The sequence below is a fragment of the Ziziphus jujuba genome, chromosome 1 (genome assembly GCF_031755915.1).
Source record: "Ziziphus jujuba cultivar Dongzao chromosome 1, ASM3175591v1".
In the NCBI taxonomy this organism is placed as follows: domain Eukaryota; kingdom Viridiplantae; phylum Streptophyta; class Magnoliopsida; order Rosales; family Rhamnaceae; genus Ziziphus; species Ziziphus jujuba.
This window is the reverse complement of record NC_083379.1, coordinates 36,047,499-36,062,218: the sequence shown is the minus strand read 5'-3', so window position 1 is coordinate 36,062,218 and position 14,720 is coordinate 36,047,499. Positions and strand designations below refer to the sequence as shown.

Sequence of the window (14,720 nt, the reverse complement as noted above, 5' to 3'; positions counted from 1 at the left end):
ACCAGATTCCCACGTACCAGTTTTTGGAACTACCTGGACTGAAGAAACCCAGTCCAAAGTTTCCATATTTTGAACTAAGGTGCTGTTTCCAGTGATGGACTGGGTCCCAGAAACGGTGTCAGCAGCCATGTGAGATCTCAGTGAAGAAGAGAAATAATAAAATGGTACTCAATAGTGCAAGAGAAAGAATCCTCATTTCGTCAAAATCTTAGGCAGAGTTCTCAGCTAAGAAGCTATTTAAACACGCAGTGGAACATTCGAAAGGAAATGGAGTCAAGCTGACATTACCTTCACTGATTGGCCAGCTGAAATTCTACATCTCAATAGCATGCTAGGAACTTCTTAATAATTCAATTACTTAAAAGAAAGCAATGGTAAGCAAAATTTATATAGATACATCAGTTGGATAAGCCGTGTGTCTTTTTGCATGTATTTTCTTTCCTTCTTCGTCACTGTCCAGCCCTTGCTTTTGCATCGTTTTTCTTTCTTTGACGGCTTGTTTACATCATCTTTTATTCCTTTAAGAGGAAAAATTGTATGGCGGTAAGAAATGGAAATTGTAAAAAATAAGAATAAATCACCATATAAAAGATACTTATGTATATGTTTATTAGTAATTGATTATAAAATGGTTAACTTGGTATAATTTCTTCTTTTTTTTAATTTTTCTTTTTAATTTTGTGAGAAAATTCTTCTTTTGATGGAACATCACATGAAACGACATCTGGTGGGTTAAAAACTTATTTAGAATTGAGTCTAAACTTATATATACCCAGATTTATGGCTTCTCCAATTAGGTTTTGCGGGTGTTGGTTTACCTTACATGTACCCCAAGGCTGACAAGTCATCCAATAAAACTAATAAAATTTAAGGCCGGCCAGTGAATTTAAATATATTATTTCTCTAAGGTTTTAATTTCTCATTCGGATTATTATTAGATTTTTGCTTGCCTTATTCTGTTTGGCAAGCACACTACTTGTTTGAGGAAATTCCTCACAGAAGATGCAATTACAGTAAAAATCAACAAAATTTTTCTATTAAAATCTCTTTGAGTACCTGGGTAAAGGTTTTCTCTAATATATATATATATATATTAATAACACAGTTGGTGGTCTAGGTGACAGATGAAACCGAGTACTAACAATTCAATGCTTGTAATGTGATTGCATGTTGTCTCATGGATAAGTAAGCTCAGAGCAAAATTGTGACCGACATTGAAAAGGTCTGTGAGTCTAGACTGTATGGTGGTTTGACTCTGAGCCCTATGCTAGACTAATATCAAGACTTGTATTGATAAGCAATATGTTGATGTACATATTACGAAAACGAATACTATCTTGCATCTAAAATACTTATGGTTAATTCATTGGTCGAAGATATTTCCTGCTTGATTGAGGAACAATCTGCTTCAGATGAATGTTTTGCCTATAAAAAGACTCGATTTTTTAGGCCGTGGCAAAGTTTTTTCATCACCTAACATGAGAATCAAAGTTGACGTGGCAAAGTTTTTTCATCACCTAACATGAGAATCAAAGTTGACATACTTGGTCTGTCTTCAGGAAGCTGTTGTACACATAAGAGGCTAACATGGATGCAACGTAATACTTCTAATAGAGTGCATGAGTCCCTGAAGCATTCATCTATCAGTTCTTGAGACCGTTCTTCTTCCCATAATTTCCATGCCTAATTACATTTTAAAACATAAAGTAATTTTCATTCAACAGCTTACTATTATTAGCAAAAGAGAAATGCAGAGATTGTTACTCACATATCCAACAAGGTTAAGGTTGTCACCAAGATGATAAAATCCTCTATTTTTCTTTCCACTTACAATCTCTAGCATTAAAATGCCAAAACTAAAGACATCAGATTTTACTGAGAATTGACCACCAATAGCATATTCTGGAGCCATATAACCACTGTAGAACATGATAGACAACCAAGACACAGGAGTCAAATTAGGTTTAGAACACAAGAAGATTAAAGATAAGAGAATGTAATGTATTCTGTCAACTTACAAGGTTCCAACCACTCTTCTAGTGACTCCTTCTGTTTGATCTCCTCCAAATGTTCTTGCCATTCCAAAGTCTGAAATTTTCGGGTTCATCTCTTTATCAAGTAAAACATTACCTGCTTTAAGATCTCTATGTATGATTCTCAATCTGGAATCTTCATGAAGGTATAGAAGCCCCCTTGCAACCCCAAGGATAAGGTTAAACCATTTTCTCCAATCTAAAAGTTTGCCTTGTGCGTGATCTGGAAAGTTTCTCATCTAAGTTATAAAGTTTGAATACTCATATGGAAAAATTGAGTTTTGAACCTGTGAACATAAAAGTGAATATGGTAACAAAAGCATATTAGGAGTTTAAGGTATTCGAACCAAATATATAGAAGTCCAAGCTTTTGTTGGGCATGTATTCATAAATCAGCAATTTTTCTTCTCCATGGATGCAATAACCAAGTAGTCTCACAAGATTTCGGTGCTGAAGCTTGGCTACTAGTATAACTTCATTCTTGAACTCATTTGGTCCTTGTCCAGAGTTCGGTGAAAGCCTTTTCACTGCAATCTCTTGCCCATCCATGAGTGCACCCTGAATAATATGTTTGTTTAAAAGAGAAAAAAAAATAAAACAATAGAAAAAGAAACTGCATTGTCTTCTAAGATTCTATTTTCCCCAGATTCTTATATAGCATGTTGAACATTTACCCTGTATTCCGGCCCAAAGCCACCTTGTCCAAGTTTGTTATTGAATGAAAAGTTATTAATGGCACTAGCAATTGTAGATAGCTTGGACAAAGGCAATTCCAGATCCTCCTCCCGGCCATTGTTGTTCTGACCTGTTGCTCCATAGATATCCATTATCTCTGATGTAGACATTGAGAAGTAAGAAATAAAGGGGAAGAAAAAGATCAGCTTCTCTTTGTGCATGAGAAAACAAGGGGAAAATATTTATGTATTTGCATAAATACATAACAAGTGAACTTACAAAAGAATTAAATAAAATTAAGACGTGATAATCTCGATTTATGGCACACGAAAAGAAGCATACAAGACATGCTCCAGGTCAAGCCACCAGGGCAGATTTTAGACATGCATCAACTTTGACCCACTAACCAATGTTCTATGAATTTATCAAGTACCCAATAACTCTCAGATCATGATAATTAACACCCAATAAGTCTCAGATCATGATAATTAACCTCAAAATCCATACGCTGTTATCATTATTCATATGCTGTGATGGAAAGAAAAGTGACATACCTTTAGACATTTTCCAGTTTCTTCGAATGTAGTAGGCAGCTAACAACAGGCCAGAGACAATGGAAACAACAGCTACAATAGTCACTACAATCTTGACTCCATTTTTTATTTCTTCATGGTTGAAATCCAAATGGCAAAGCAACTATAGTTAAAACATTAGCTAGATATGAAAATAAGAGAACAACCTAATGCAAGGAACAAGATCTTGAGCATAAAAAATAAAATAAAAATAATAAAAATTGAAAAAAAAAAAAAGGGCCCATAATAAGAAAACACAGAACCATAGGCCAAACAGACGATGAATTTAACACACTCAAAAGTAGCAAACGAAAAACTCTGTCCGTACCTAACTCTGAATCAGGCATTCTAACATACAGATGCTGGCCACCATTCAAAAGGCGCCGAATGTTAATAAGTTTACCAAACCAGACGACACAGGCACTGCTTCCCTCGGCATCAGAAGTTGCATAAGCCATACAAGAACAATTGCTCAAGCATTTGGCCTCGCATTCCTTCATATTGCTCAAGCATTTGGCCTCGCATTCCTTCATATTCATGCCTTGACTGACCCAACCATTTTTGTTCTCTGGCAATTTCAACCCAACATATTTTATAAACCCAGTGTTTTTCTGGCACTTCAATGGTTTACTTCGTTCACAACCTTGCGTATAGTCCCTTTCTTTCCATTTTTCTGGTGAAACGGGTTTAAACCTGTTACGGAATTGGGAGAAAAACAAATAGCAACGGAAACAAAGAAAGCGAAGAACAAACACAAAATTAACGTGGAAACCCTTGATGGGAAAAACCACGGGCAGGGAGAACAAATCCAATATCGAAAGATCGGTACAAAAGGTGAGCCTGACTGCGCGATACCTTCTAACCCTAATTACAGCCGAAAACTAAATATATATAGTACAGAAGAAACCCTATCGGCCCGAGACCTCTGCTTCCACCACAGAGCCCCAAATTTTTCTCCAAAATTTAGTTTCACCAAATGGGTCGCACCGCGAGCTTTTCGGGTCGGGTCAACAAGAATTTGGGTCACAAACTCTAACAATCTCCACCTTGACACGAATTCTATATAAGGAATGAAAAACATACAAAACTCCAATCTTCGATAAAAGTTGCCATCCTCTTCCACAAAAGTCCTTAAAAGGCAAAGCTCAACAACAAACACCAACCAAGTCCAAGCAATGCTCAAACTTGGCTACTGGAAGTGCCTTGGTCATCATGTCAGCAGGATTATCATGAGTACTCACCTTGCTGACAACAATATCTCCACGAGCAATAACATCACGTACAAAATGATACCGAACATCTATATGTTTTGTCCTCTCGTGAAACATCTGATCCTTAGTGAGATAGATAGCACTCTGACTATCACAATTGATGACCGTACTCTCCTGCTCAGAGCTCAACTCACCTATCAACGCCCTTAACCAAATAGCTTCTTTCACCGCTTCAGCTATAGCCATATATTCAGCTTCTATAGTTGATAGTGCAACTGTTGCTTGCAAAACAGACTTCCAACTGATAGAAGTATCTCCAAGAGTAAATACATAACCAGTAGTGGACCTCCTTCTATCAAGGTCCCCAGCAAAATCTGCATCAACATATCCACGTACACCCTCCTTACTTCCACCAAACTCTAAACAAGTGTTAGTAGTGCCTCTCAAGTACCTTAGAATCCATTTGACAGCTTGCCAGTGTTGTTTGCCAGGATTAGCCATATACCGGCTCACAACACTAACAGCATGTGCAATGTCAGGACGGGTACACACCATAGCATACATCAAACTACCAACAGCACTAGAATAAGGAACATGTGACATATACTCAATATCTCTATCCGACTGTGGTGACATATCAGCAGATAATCTAAAATGAGTAGCTAATGGAGTACTTACAGGTTTAGCGTTCTTCATTCCAAAACGCTCCAGAACTTTCTCAACAAAAGATCTTTGAGTCAAGAAAAGTTTACCTGCAGATCTATCTCTCTCAATCTCCATACCAAGAATCTTCTTTGCTGCTCCCAAATCTTTCATCTCAAATTCACCACTCAATTCTGCTTTCAATCTGTTGATATCGGATTTCTTCTTGGCCACTATCAGCATATCATCAACATAAAGCAACAAATAGATAAATGAGCCATCTTCCAACTTCCTAAAATACACACAGCTATCATATTGGCTTCTAGAATAGCCATGGCTAAACATAAACCCATCAAACCGCTTGTACCACTGACGAGGGGATTGCTACAAACCATACAAGGACCTTTTCAACAAACACACATGATCCTCTTTTCCTTCAACCTCGAAACCTTCGGGTTGCTGCATATAAATTGTCTCCTCAAGCTCACCATGCAAGAAAGCGGTCTTCACATCTAGTTGCTCCAACTCTAAATCATGCATAGCAACTAGCGCTAACAAAGCACGAATAGAAGTATGTTTAACGACAGGGGAAAATATATCATTAAAATCAACTCCCTGTACCTGTGAATACCCCTTCGCTACTAAACGTGCTTTGTACCTCGCATCTTCAACACCAGGGATGCCTTCTTTCTTTTTGTAGACCCACTTGCATCCCACAATCTTCTTACCCTCTGGAGGTAATGCTAACTCCTAAGTGTGGTTCTTATGAAGCGACTCCACCTCTTCCTGCATAGCAATTAACCACTTTGCAGAATCCTCACATGAAATGGCTTCATGATAGTTGCAAGGATCACTGGGACTCTCGATCTCCTGTGCTGCAACACAAGCAAAAGTGACATAGTCTGCTAAACTAGAGGGCTTCTTGATCTCCCTGCGAGGTCTATCCTTGGCAATCGAATGCTCCTGCACCTCCTCAATTCTCTCTTCTTCCACATGAGTGGGTGTCTCAAATGGGCCTGAAACTGAACCATTCTGTGAAGTACTTACTTCCTCCACCCTAAACTCCACCTGCTTTGGCATACTGTCTGAAACAACGAGCTCCTTTTTCGGATGCAGCATTGCCATCTCATCAAACACAACATCCCTGCTAATCACAACCTTAGATGACTTTGGATCAGGAAGCCAAACTCTGTACCCTTTTACACCCTGCGGGTAACCAAGAAATATGCCCTTCTTCGATCTAGGCTCAAGCTTACCATCATTAACATGAACATAGGCAGGGCATCCAAACACCTTCAAATCTAAATAATTAGCAGGTTTTCCAGACCATACCTCTTCAGGAGTCTTGCAATCGATTGCTGCCGATGGAGAACGATTCACCAAGTAGCAAGCTGTAACAGCTGCTTCTGCCCAAAAGTCCTGTGCTAACCCAGAATTCGACAGCATGCATCGGACTTTCTCCATAAGAGTTCTGTTCATCCGCTCAGCCACACCATTTTGCTGCGGAGTTCCTCTAACTGTGAGATGTCTAACGATCCCTTCGTTTCTACAAAACTCATTGAAAACACCATCACAGAACTCCAATCCATTATCTGTACGAAGGCGCTTCACCCTTCTTTCCGTCTGCTTCTCTACCAAAGCTTTCCATTGCTTGAAGATAGCAAATACGTCATTCTTGTGCTTCAAAAAATATACCCAGACCTTCCTGGAGAAATCATCAATGAAGGTCAACATATATCTGCCACCACCCTTAGAAGCAGTACGTGCGGGTCCCCAAAGATCTGAATGAATATAGTCTAGAGTACCTTTGGTTTTGTGAATTCCAGTACTGAAGCTAACTCTCTTCTGCTTCCCAAACACACAATGTTCACAAAACTCCAACTTCGAGATACTCCGATCACCAAGCAAACTCCGTTTGCTCAACATCGCCAAACCTTTCTCACTCATATGGCCCAATCTCATATGCCACAAACGAGTAACATCCGAAACTGACATGGACACTGAAACAGCAGCCGACCCCATTACCACAGAACCCTGTAGCCTGTATAATGTACCAACCAGGCTAGCTTTCATCACCACCAAAGCACCCTTCAGAACCCTCAAAACTCCACCTCCACCAGCAAAAGAACAACCAGACTTGTCCAAAGCAGATAAAGAAATTAAATTTTTAGACATATCTGGAACGTGACGTACCTCAGATAGTGTTCTAATAATTCCATCATGCATCTTCACCCTTACAGTTCCAATGCCGATGACACAGCAAGGATGATCATCTCCCATCAGCACAACACCTTTATCCACCGGAACATAAGAAGAGAACCAATCCCTATGGAGACAGATGTGAAACGAACAAGCTGAATCCAAAATCCATCCCTGCTTGCCCGAACTATCTTCAGTCACTGAATAAACATCTCCATCTTCAATTTCCTCATGTGCGACACTGGCTTCGGCATGTTCCTTACTCTTTTCATTATTTTTATTCTGAAGCTTACGACATTCAGTTTTGATGTGCCCCTTTTTCTTACAGTAGTGACAAATAAGGTTTCTGAACATTGACTTCGATCTTGGCCGACTACCACCATTGTTATTTTGATCTCTAGATGATGTTCTACCTCTAACAATCAAACCCTCTCCTCCGGAACTCCCAAAATTATTGTTATCCGAACTGCTGGTCAACTCCTTATCAAACAACTCCTTAGAATATAAAGAAGCTTTCACATCCTCCAATTTTAGGGTTTTATTACTGTAAATCAAAGTCTCCCTAAAATTTTTATACGATGGAGGTAAGGAACGCAGTAGCATTAGGGCCTGATCTTCATCATCATATTTAATGTCCATGTTTGCCAGATCCAACAAAATAGTAGAAAAATCATCTATGTGTGTTTTAATAGATGTACCTTCAACCATAGAAAGGGTGTATAGACGGTGCTTCGCAATCAGTTTCGTTGTGAGATTCTTTGTGATGTACAAAGATTCCAACTTGTCCCATAAGTCCTTTGTTGTCTTCTGATCAAGGACCTCCCTCAAAACTTCATTGGACAAGCATAGCTGAATGGTGGATAGGGCACGCTCATCAACCTCGGCTTTCTTTTCGGCATCCCACGAAGACGGCATCTGCTCCTTGCCAACCAACGCCTTGTGTAAACCGTTCTGTGTCAAAATCGCCTTCATCTTGACTTGCCACATGGAGAAACTCATGTTGCGCTCAAATTTCTCAATGTCGAACTTTGTTGCCATGATAAAAAAAAAAAAAAATTCCCAAATAGATCGATGCGGCTCTGATACCACTTGTTACGGAATTGGGAGAAAAACAAATAGCAACGGAAACAAAGAAAGCGAAGAACAAACACAAAATTAACGTGGAAACCCTTGATGGGAAAAACCACGGGCAGGGAGAACAAATCCAATATCGAAAGATCGGTACAAAAGGTGAGCCTGACTGCGCGATACCTTCTAACCCTAATTACAGCCGAAAACTAAATATATATAGTACAGAAGAAACCCTATCGGCCCGAGACCTCCGCTTCCACCACAGAGCCCCAAATGTTTCTCCAAAATTTAGTTTCACCAAATGGGTCGCACCGCGAGCTTTTCGGATCAGGTCAACAAGAATTCGGGTCACAAACTCTAACAAAACCCTTTCAAACATTTGCAAACTTGTAATTCACTGATGGTACAAACTCCATAAGCACCACGGTGTCCATAATTATCACAGACATCTTCTGAAGCTGACAGAGAGACCCTCCTTGCTGATAAACCCATGGTCCCAATAGGATAATCAAAGCTTTGCCGCAAAAAAATTCCAGAATTTCCATCTGTCCAATCTCTCAGCACCAGGTTTCCTGAATTCAGGAGCTACAAAATGGGATTCCCAGATTTTTTTGAGGAGCTGGAAGACCAAACAACAGGAGTATTCTGACTGAGGAGGACGGCATTGCCAGAGCCATTTATCATCAATATGCCAGATGAATCATTGATGGGTTTATGAACATTTGCTATCCATGAAACAGTTCTAAGTGGGATTTTCCTGTTCCAGATTCCCAAGAATCTACTGCTGGAATTAGCTGGGCTAAAGAAACCCAGTTCAAAGTTTCCATCTTTAGAAGTTAAGCTTCTGCCATCACTGATGAACTGGGCTTGAGTGATGGCATCAACAGCGGTTGAGAACTTGAAGAAAGGAAAGAGCAAATGGATTCCAATGAAAGCAAAACAAATATTGTCCATGCTTTTACCATACTATTATAATTGTCACACTGCAACTTGTAATAAGTCCCAACTACGCCAAATGGTAGAAGAAAGACACAATATGAGAGGGGTTTAGGAAACGCAAAAGAGTAGACCAAACCCCCCATGTACACGGCTAATTGACTTCGATGCAAACCCACAAAAAGTTCCCTATTGATTGGCGAGTAACATATTCTTACCATCATCATCGGTGGGAAACCACTTCGGCTATTGTGGTAGCCAGTAGTGGTGAGTTCACTTGGATCAAAAGTCACTTATCATAGATGGGCAGTTTTTCAACCCAAAAATAATAATAATAATAATAAATAATACTAATAATAATAATAAATAAAATATATGGGCAGATGGAATTACGGTAATATATTTTCGGTTTTGAAATCACACCAATTTTTTTTTTTTTTTTGGCAGCGATAATTACATTTCATGCATAAACACTTTTGTGGATTACATTTTTTTTTTTTTTTTGGGTCCTCCACTATATATATATTTATATATATATTGTGGTTGGTTTGTACTCTTTCTTTTTATTCTTACTCTATATTTTGGAAAAGTATCATTTGGAGTCGGGGATAACCCTCGTCCATGGCCATGGGACCACAATGCTGTTTTATCTTTACAACCACCACTAATTTTGATGTAGTCAACGTCGCAATGAGCATTTTCAAGTTTCCATGAGGAAAAGTCAAAGATCTTAAACAACAATTGAATGTCTCCTCTGCTTTCTAGTGGCACCAAATAATTCCGCTAACTATGTGAATAGGGGTGGGTTTGGATTTGTTGACTACATACATACGTGCATGTAAAAAGATATTTCTAATAGTATAATAAAAAAGATGCTTTTGGAGCAATCCACCAAAAAAAAAGAAAAAATTACTTTGGAGGGGCAAATCAACATGATATATATATGTATAAATATATATATATATATATATATGTATGAAGGTACAAATACATAGGAATATCATTAATATTATTATGGTTTATGAGAATGTTGAGTACCATTTGGATCTAGTTTAGTTTCTTAGTTTATTATTTATTAGTTTCTCTTTATTTAGCTGTTTTTTATTTATTTATTTTATTTATATTTTATTACTAGAGCTCTCTAGAATCCCATGACTTGGAATGATATTGAATCAGCTTGGTAGCATTTAATTCTTTAATAATAAAGTCAATTTTAGCAATTAAAGAAAAAAAAACTGAAAAATATAACTAAACCACTGTTTTATATGGTTGTCAGGCTTTTTGCATCCCTTTGCGCTGACAATGCTATTTTTAGTCATCACAAGGAAACAAGAAAATAAAATTGAAATTGCAATGTTGTAAGCTTATGATGATATGATCAACAGATCCTTATCGACCTTCAAGGAGCGTAATGGTAACTCCGTTGACAGAAGGCAGTTGTGTAGTTGAGGCAGAATCTCCTGCGTATGAATTTTTTCCTAAACAAAGTCCAGGTTCTGTAGGCTGTGGTAATGGACGCTCACTTCCTAACATCTGAACTACAGATGACATTGTCGGCCTGTCCTCGGGACGCAATTGCATACAAAGGAGACTGATTTGGATGCTGCGCAGCACTTCAGATTCAATGTAAGAGTCCCCAATATTTTCATCAATCAGTTCTAAAGGCCTTCCTTCTTTCCAAAACCTCCATGCCTATAACAAGTAAAAAGTCATTTTGTTTGCATAGCATACAAAAATCAATAACATTTGCTTCTTAAACTTACATGTCCAATAAGGTTAAGGCTGTGGTTTATATGATAGAGGCCTTTACTTCTCTTTCCACTTATTATCTCCAGCATTAGTATACCAAAACTAAAAACATCAGATTTGATGGAGAATAGCCCATCAATAGCATATTCAGGTGCCATATAACCACTGAACAAACATCACATAAATATAGCATGTTAGAATATAAACAGAACTGGACTAGGAGAGAGCATTTCATGTCATAAGTACTTACTAGGTTCCAACTACTCTTTTTGTGTTTCCTTCAGTTTCATCTCCACCAAAAGTTCTAGCCAACCCAAAATCTGAGATTTTTGGGTTCAACCCACCATCAAGTAGAACATTACTTGCTTTGAGATCTCTATGTATAATTCTCAATCTGGAATCTTGATGAAGGTAGAGAAGCCCCTTAGCAACCCCACAGATAATGTTGAACCGCTTAGACCAATCTAACAGTTTACCTTGAGTTTGATCTGGAAAATTTAAGTTTGAGTAAAGGACTTAGCATTGGTAATAAGCCTGTTATTCAACCTCACTAAGAATATATAGCTTCTTTGGGAGACAAACCAAAAATGAAGAAGTCTAAGCTTTTGTTCGGCAGGAATTCATAAATCAGCAAGTTCTCTGCTCCCTGAATGCAACATCCAAGAAGCCTTACAAGATTTCGGTGTTGCAGTTTGGCGATTAATATCACTTCGTTTTTTAATTCCCTCAATCCTTGTCCAGAAGTCCTTGAAAGCCTCTTCACAGCTATTTCTTGTCCATCTGCCAATCTACCCTGCGAATTCAATTTTATATTGTTAATATAAGAAGAGGTCCTCTGTCTTTTACTATCCTCATAGTAGCATATTACACACTCACTTTGTATACAGGTCCAAAACCACCTTCACCAAGTTTGTTGCTAAGTGAGAAGTTATCTGTGGCACTAGCTATTACCGACAGGTCAAAAGATGGGAGCTCCAGGTCTTCCTTTTTTCCTTCATTTTCTTCACCTAATTTGCCATTAATTAAACAAATAAATAAATAATGAAAGAAGATGGACTTCATTCAAATGTTAAAATTAAATTAATTTGATCCACTTCATCCATGCTTACCCTTGAAGAAAAGTAGAAAATCTATCATAATCCATACTAATTCTTTGAGGGGATCTTTTAATTTGTTTTATTTGGTCTTCTTTTGATTTTGGTATTCTTTAGTCTGTGGCTCTTGTTATGAGTATCAGCCTGAAACTTCATTTAAAAAATAGCAGACAGAAGAATAAAGTTTTCTACATAGACTATCTTTTTTTTATTATCAATTTTATCATATATTCAACACCACAAAAAGGACTTCATCTAAGAAATTTCAACCAGGACCCACATCATAATTTCATAAACCTATTAAGACTTTATAAAACTCTACTTCAAATCCTTTGCATACTGTATTCTCTGCTTGTTTTGTACTTCAATTTTATATTCATGAAATTCTTTTCCAGATAATTGGAAATTTTCAATACCATGTGATTCCACTAAACTATATAAATTAATTTATGTCACAGAAATCTGCAGAGAAAGAAGTATGTACCTTCAAAGTCTGTCCTCCTCCTCCAAATGTAATAGCCAACTAAAAGCATTACAAGTACTATAGCAGCCACAGCCGCAACTATCACTCCAACCATCCACTTCTCATCTTTCGCCTCTTCATGAATAATTTTGAGACAGCAAAAAAAACCGGTCACATGGAGTAGAGAAATATTGAAAGAAACTTCCAAAATCAATATGAAAGTTTGTAACTTCAAAACAAGAAAAATATATATGTATATATGTAGATATATATATATATATATATAGAAGGGACTTTTGTACAAGCACAAAACAAAAATGATCTCATTCTCATACCTAGCTCTGAAGCAGAAACCCGAACATAAAGAGACTGTCCTCCACCAGGAATCTGTTTCATATCGATAAGATCACCAAACCAGATGGCGCAGCCACTCCCTCCTTCTCTAACATCTGTGTTTGTATAGGCCATGCATGTGCAGTTGCTCAAGCATTTGGCTCTACACTCCTTGAGATTCATGCTCCTATTGATCCAAGTATGTGTGGTGTCTGGCAACTTTAGCCCTTCATATTTGGCAAACCGATCATTTATCTGGCAGTACTTTAATGGCTTGTTCCTAGCACACCCATCAGACCAGTCATTTATGTTCCATTTCTCTTGCAATTTAGGCCTGAATCTCTCTAAACATTGACAGACCGGTGAGGCACTGAGAACACAATTTCCATTGTCACCACAGAGGCCATAACTATCACATTGGTCTCTTGGAAGTCCTGCATAGAGAGTCCATTTCTTATCTATATCTGACCATATCAAGGACTGGCGAAGAAAGGGGCTGCTCGTCCTGTTCAAAACCATTATTCCAATCAAAGAATCGTTTACCATGTTGATCATTGTATAAACCTCATCTTCATTGGAGACAAAACTGTACTTCAAAAGGGGAAGTGATTTTATGGGTTTGCCACTTAATCGAATACCATTCCATGGTCCACTTCTAAAGAATTCCTTTGAGCCTTTCCACATTACTGTCTCAGGAAAGCTATGAAGCTCCATTTCCCAGGTAACGTCCCCAGGAGATGGATCATCTTCACTCTTCCAAGATGTTAGCCGCCGATTAAGGCCAGTCCTCAAGTCCCATCCAAGTCTCATTCCCGGTAACAATGTGTCACAAGGATAGTCAAAGCTTTGCCACAGGTAGTTCTGTGCATTTTCATCTTTCTCATCTCTCAGGACAAGATTCCCAGAATCCAAAAGCTGTAGTATAGGACTTTGAGCTTGTTTCGACGCGTTTGTAGACCAAAAAACAGAGTTGTTGTTCTGACCCAGAAGAACAAAATTGCTGCCTGTGGTGTTCATCTTCAGTATCCCAGATGAATCGTTGATCGGTTTGTCCCGGTTGGCCACCCAAACAACAGTTTTATCTCGGATATTATTGTACCAAATTCCCAAGTAGCGGTTCTTGGACTTGCCGGGAGAGAAAAAACCCAGTTTAAAGCTTCCACCTTTGGAAACCAAGGAGGACTTTCCATCAGAAATGGAGTGGGTTTGAGCAATGACATCGACTGCAGAAGCGTTTTTGAAGAAGGAAAAGAGTATGAAAGTAGTGAGAAACAGAGAAAGAAGGTTTTCCATTGATGACCAGGTTGTGGAGCTCGTTGCTTGCGAGCTGGAAGTGTGGTAGCCAGTGATATTGTCTGATTGGCAGGGAATACTGGCCGAACCACACGGCGTTGACTTGTGACTTCCACTGGGATACTAGTCAAAAAGTTGATCTGTGCCAATATTTTTAAAACTTCATTAACAGCGATTGACAGTGATTTGGAGTGCCCCTTTGATGATATCAACCAGTGAGCAGAGACAATTCACATGTTTGGTCAAATTCATCCCCCCCAAACAGTACGTAATTGGACCATATAATTCAGCTCCACTTTGAAACGCATATTGCTATGTAAAATATGGTGTATATTTTTTCAACAGCAATTGTTACGGTCTATTATATGGATGTCCAAAGGTAAATCTTATCCATATGAAGACCATGAAGACCATGTTCTAAAGTGGGTAGCAAAGGAGATTTTTTTTTT

The 14,720-nt window shown here is 38.3% G+C and overlaps 2 protein-coding genes across 2 annotated transcripts; both read right to left on the bottom strand.

Annotated features, from left to right (window-relative positions):
* Nucleotides 1-1,485: 1,485 nt before the first annotated feature.
* LOC107435912 (G-type lectin S-receptor-like serine/threonine-protein kinase SD1-13) lies at nucleotides 1,486-9,357 on the bottom strand. The gene is made up of 9 exons (XM_060813955.1): nucleotides 9,037-9,357; nucleotides 8,771-8,988; nucleotides 3,544-3,973; nucleotides 3,263-3,404; nucleotides 2,708-2,865; nucleotides 2,472-2,591; nucleotides 2,019-2,272; nucleotides 1,769-1,919; nucleotides 1,486-1,683 (listed from the first exon to the last, which is right to left on the bottom strand). The coding sequence occupies exons 1-9, from the start codon at nucleotides 9,355-9,357 to the stop codon at nucleotides 1,486-1,488; spliced, it is 1,992 nt and encodes a 663-aa protein (XP_060669938.1).
* Nucleotides 9,358-10,501: 1,144 nt separating this feature from the next.
* Nucleotides 10,502-14,367, bottom strand: LOC107435919 (G-type lectin S-receptor-like serine/threonine-protein kinase At4g27290). Its single transcript, XM_016047549.4, has 7 exons — nucleotides 12,981-14,367; nucleotides 12,667-12,780; nucleotides 11,965-12,095; nucleotides 11,671-11,881; nucleotides 11,339-11,576; nucleotides 11,103-11,253; nucleotides 10,502-11,031 (listed from the first exon to the last, which is right to left on the bottom strand). Exons 1-7 carry the CDS (start codon nucleotides 14,269-14,271, stop codon nucleotides 10,729-10,731), a joined length of 2,439 nt encoding a protein of 812 aa, XP_015903035.1. The 5' UTR covers nucleotides 14,272-14,367; the 3' UTR covers nucleotides 10,502-10,728.
* Nucleotides 14,368-14,720: the final 353 nt, after the last annotated feature.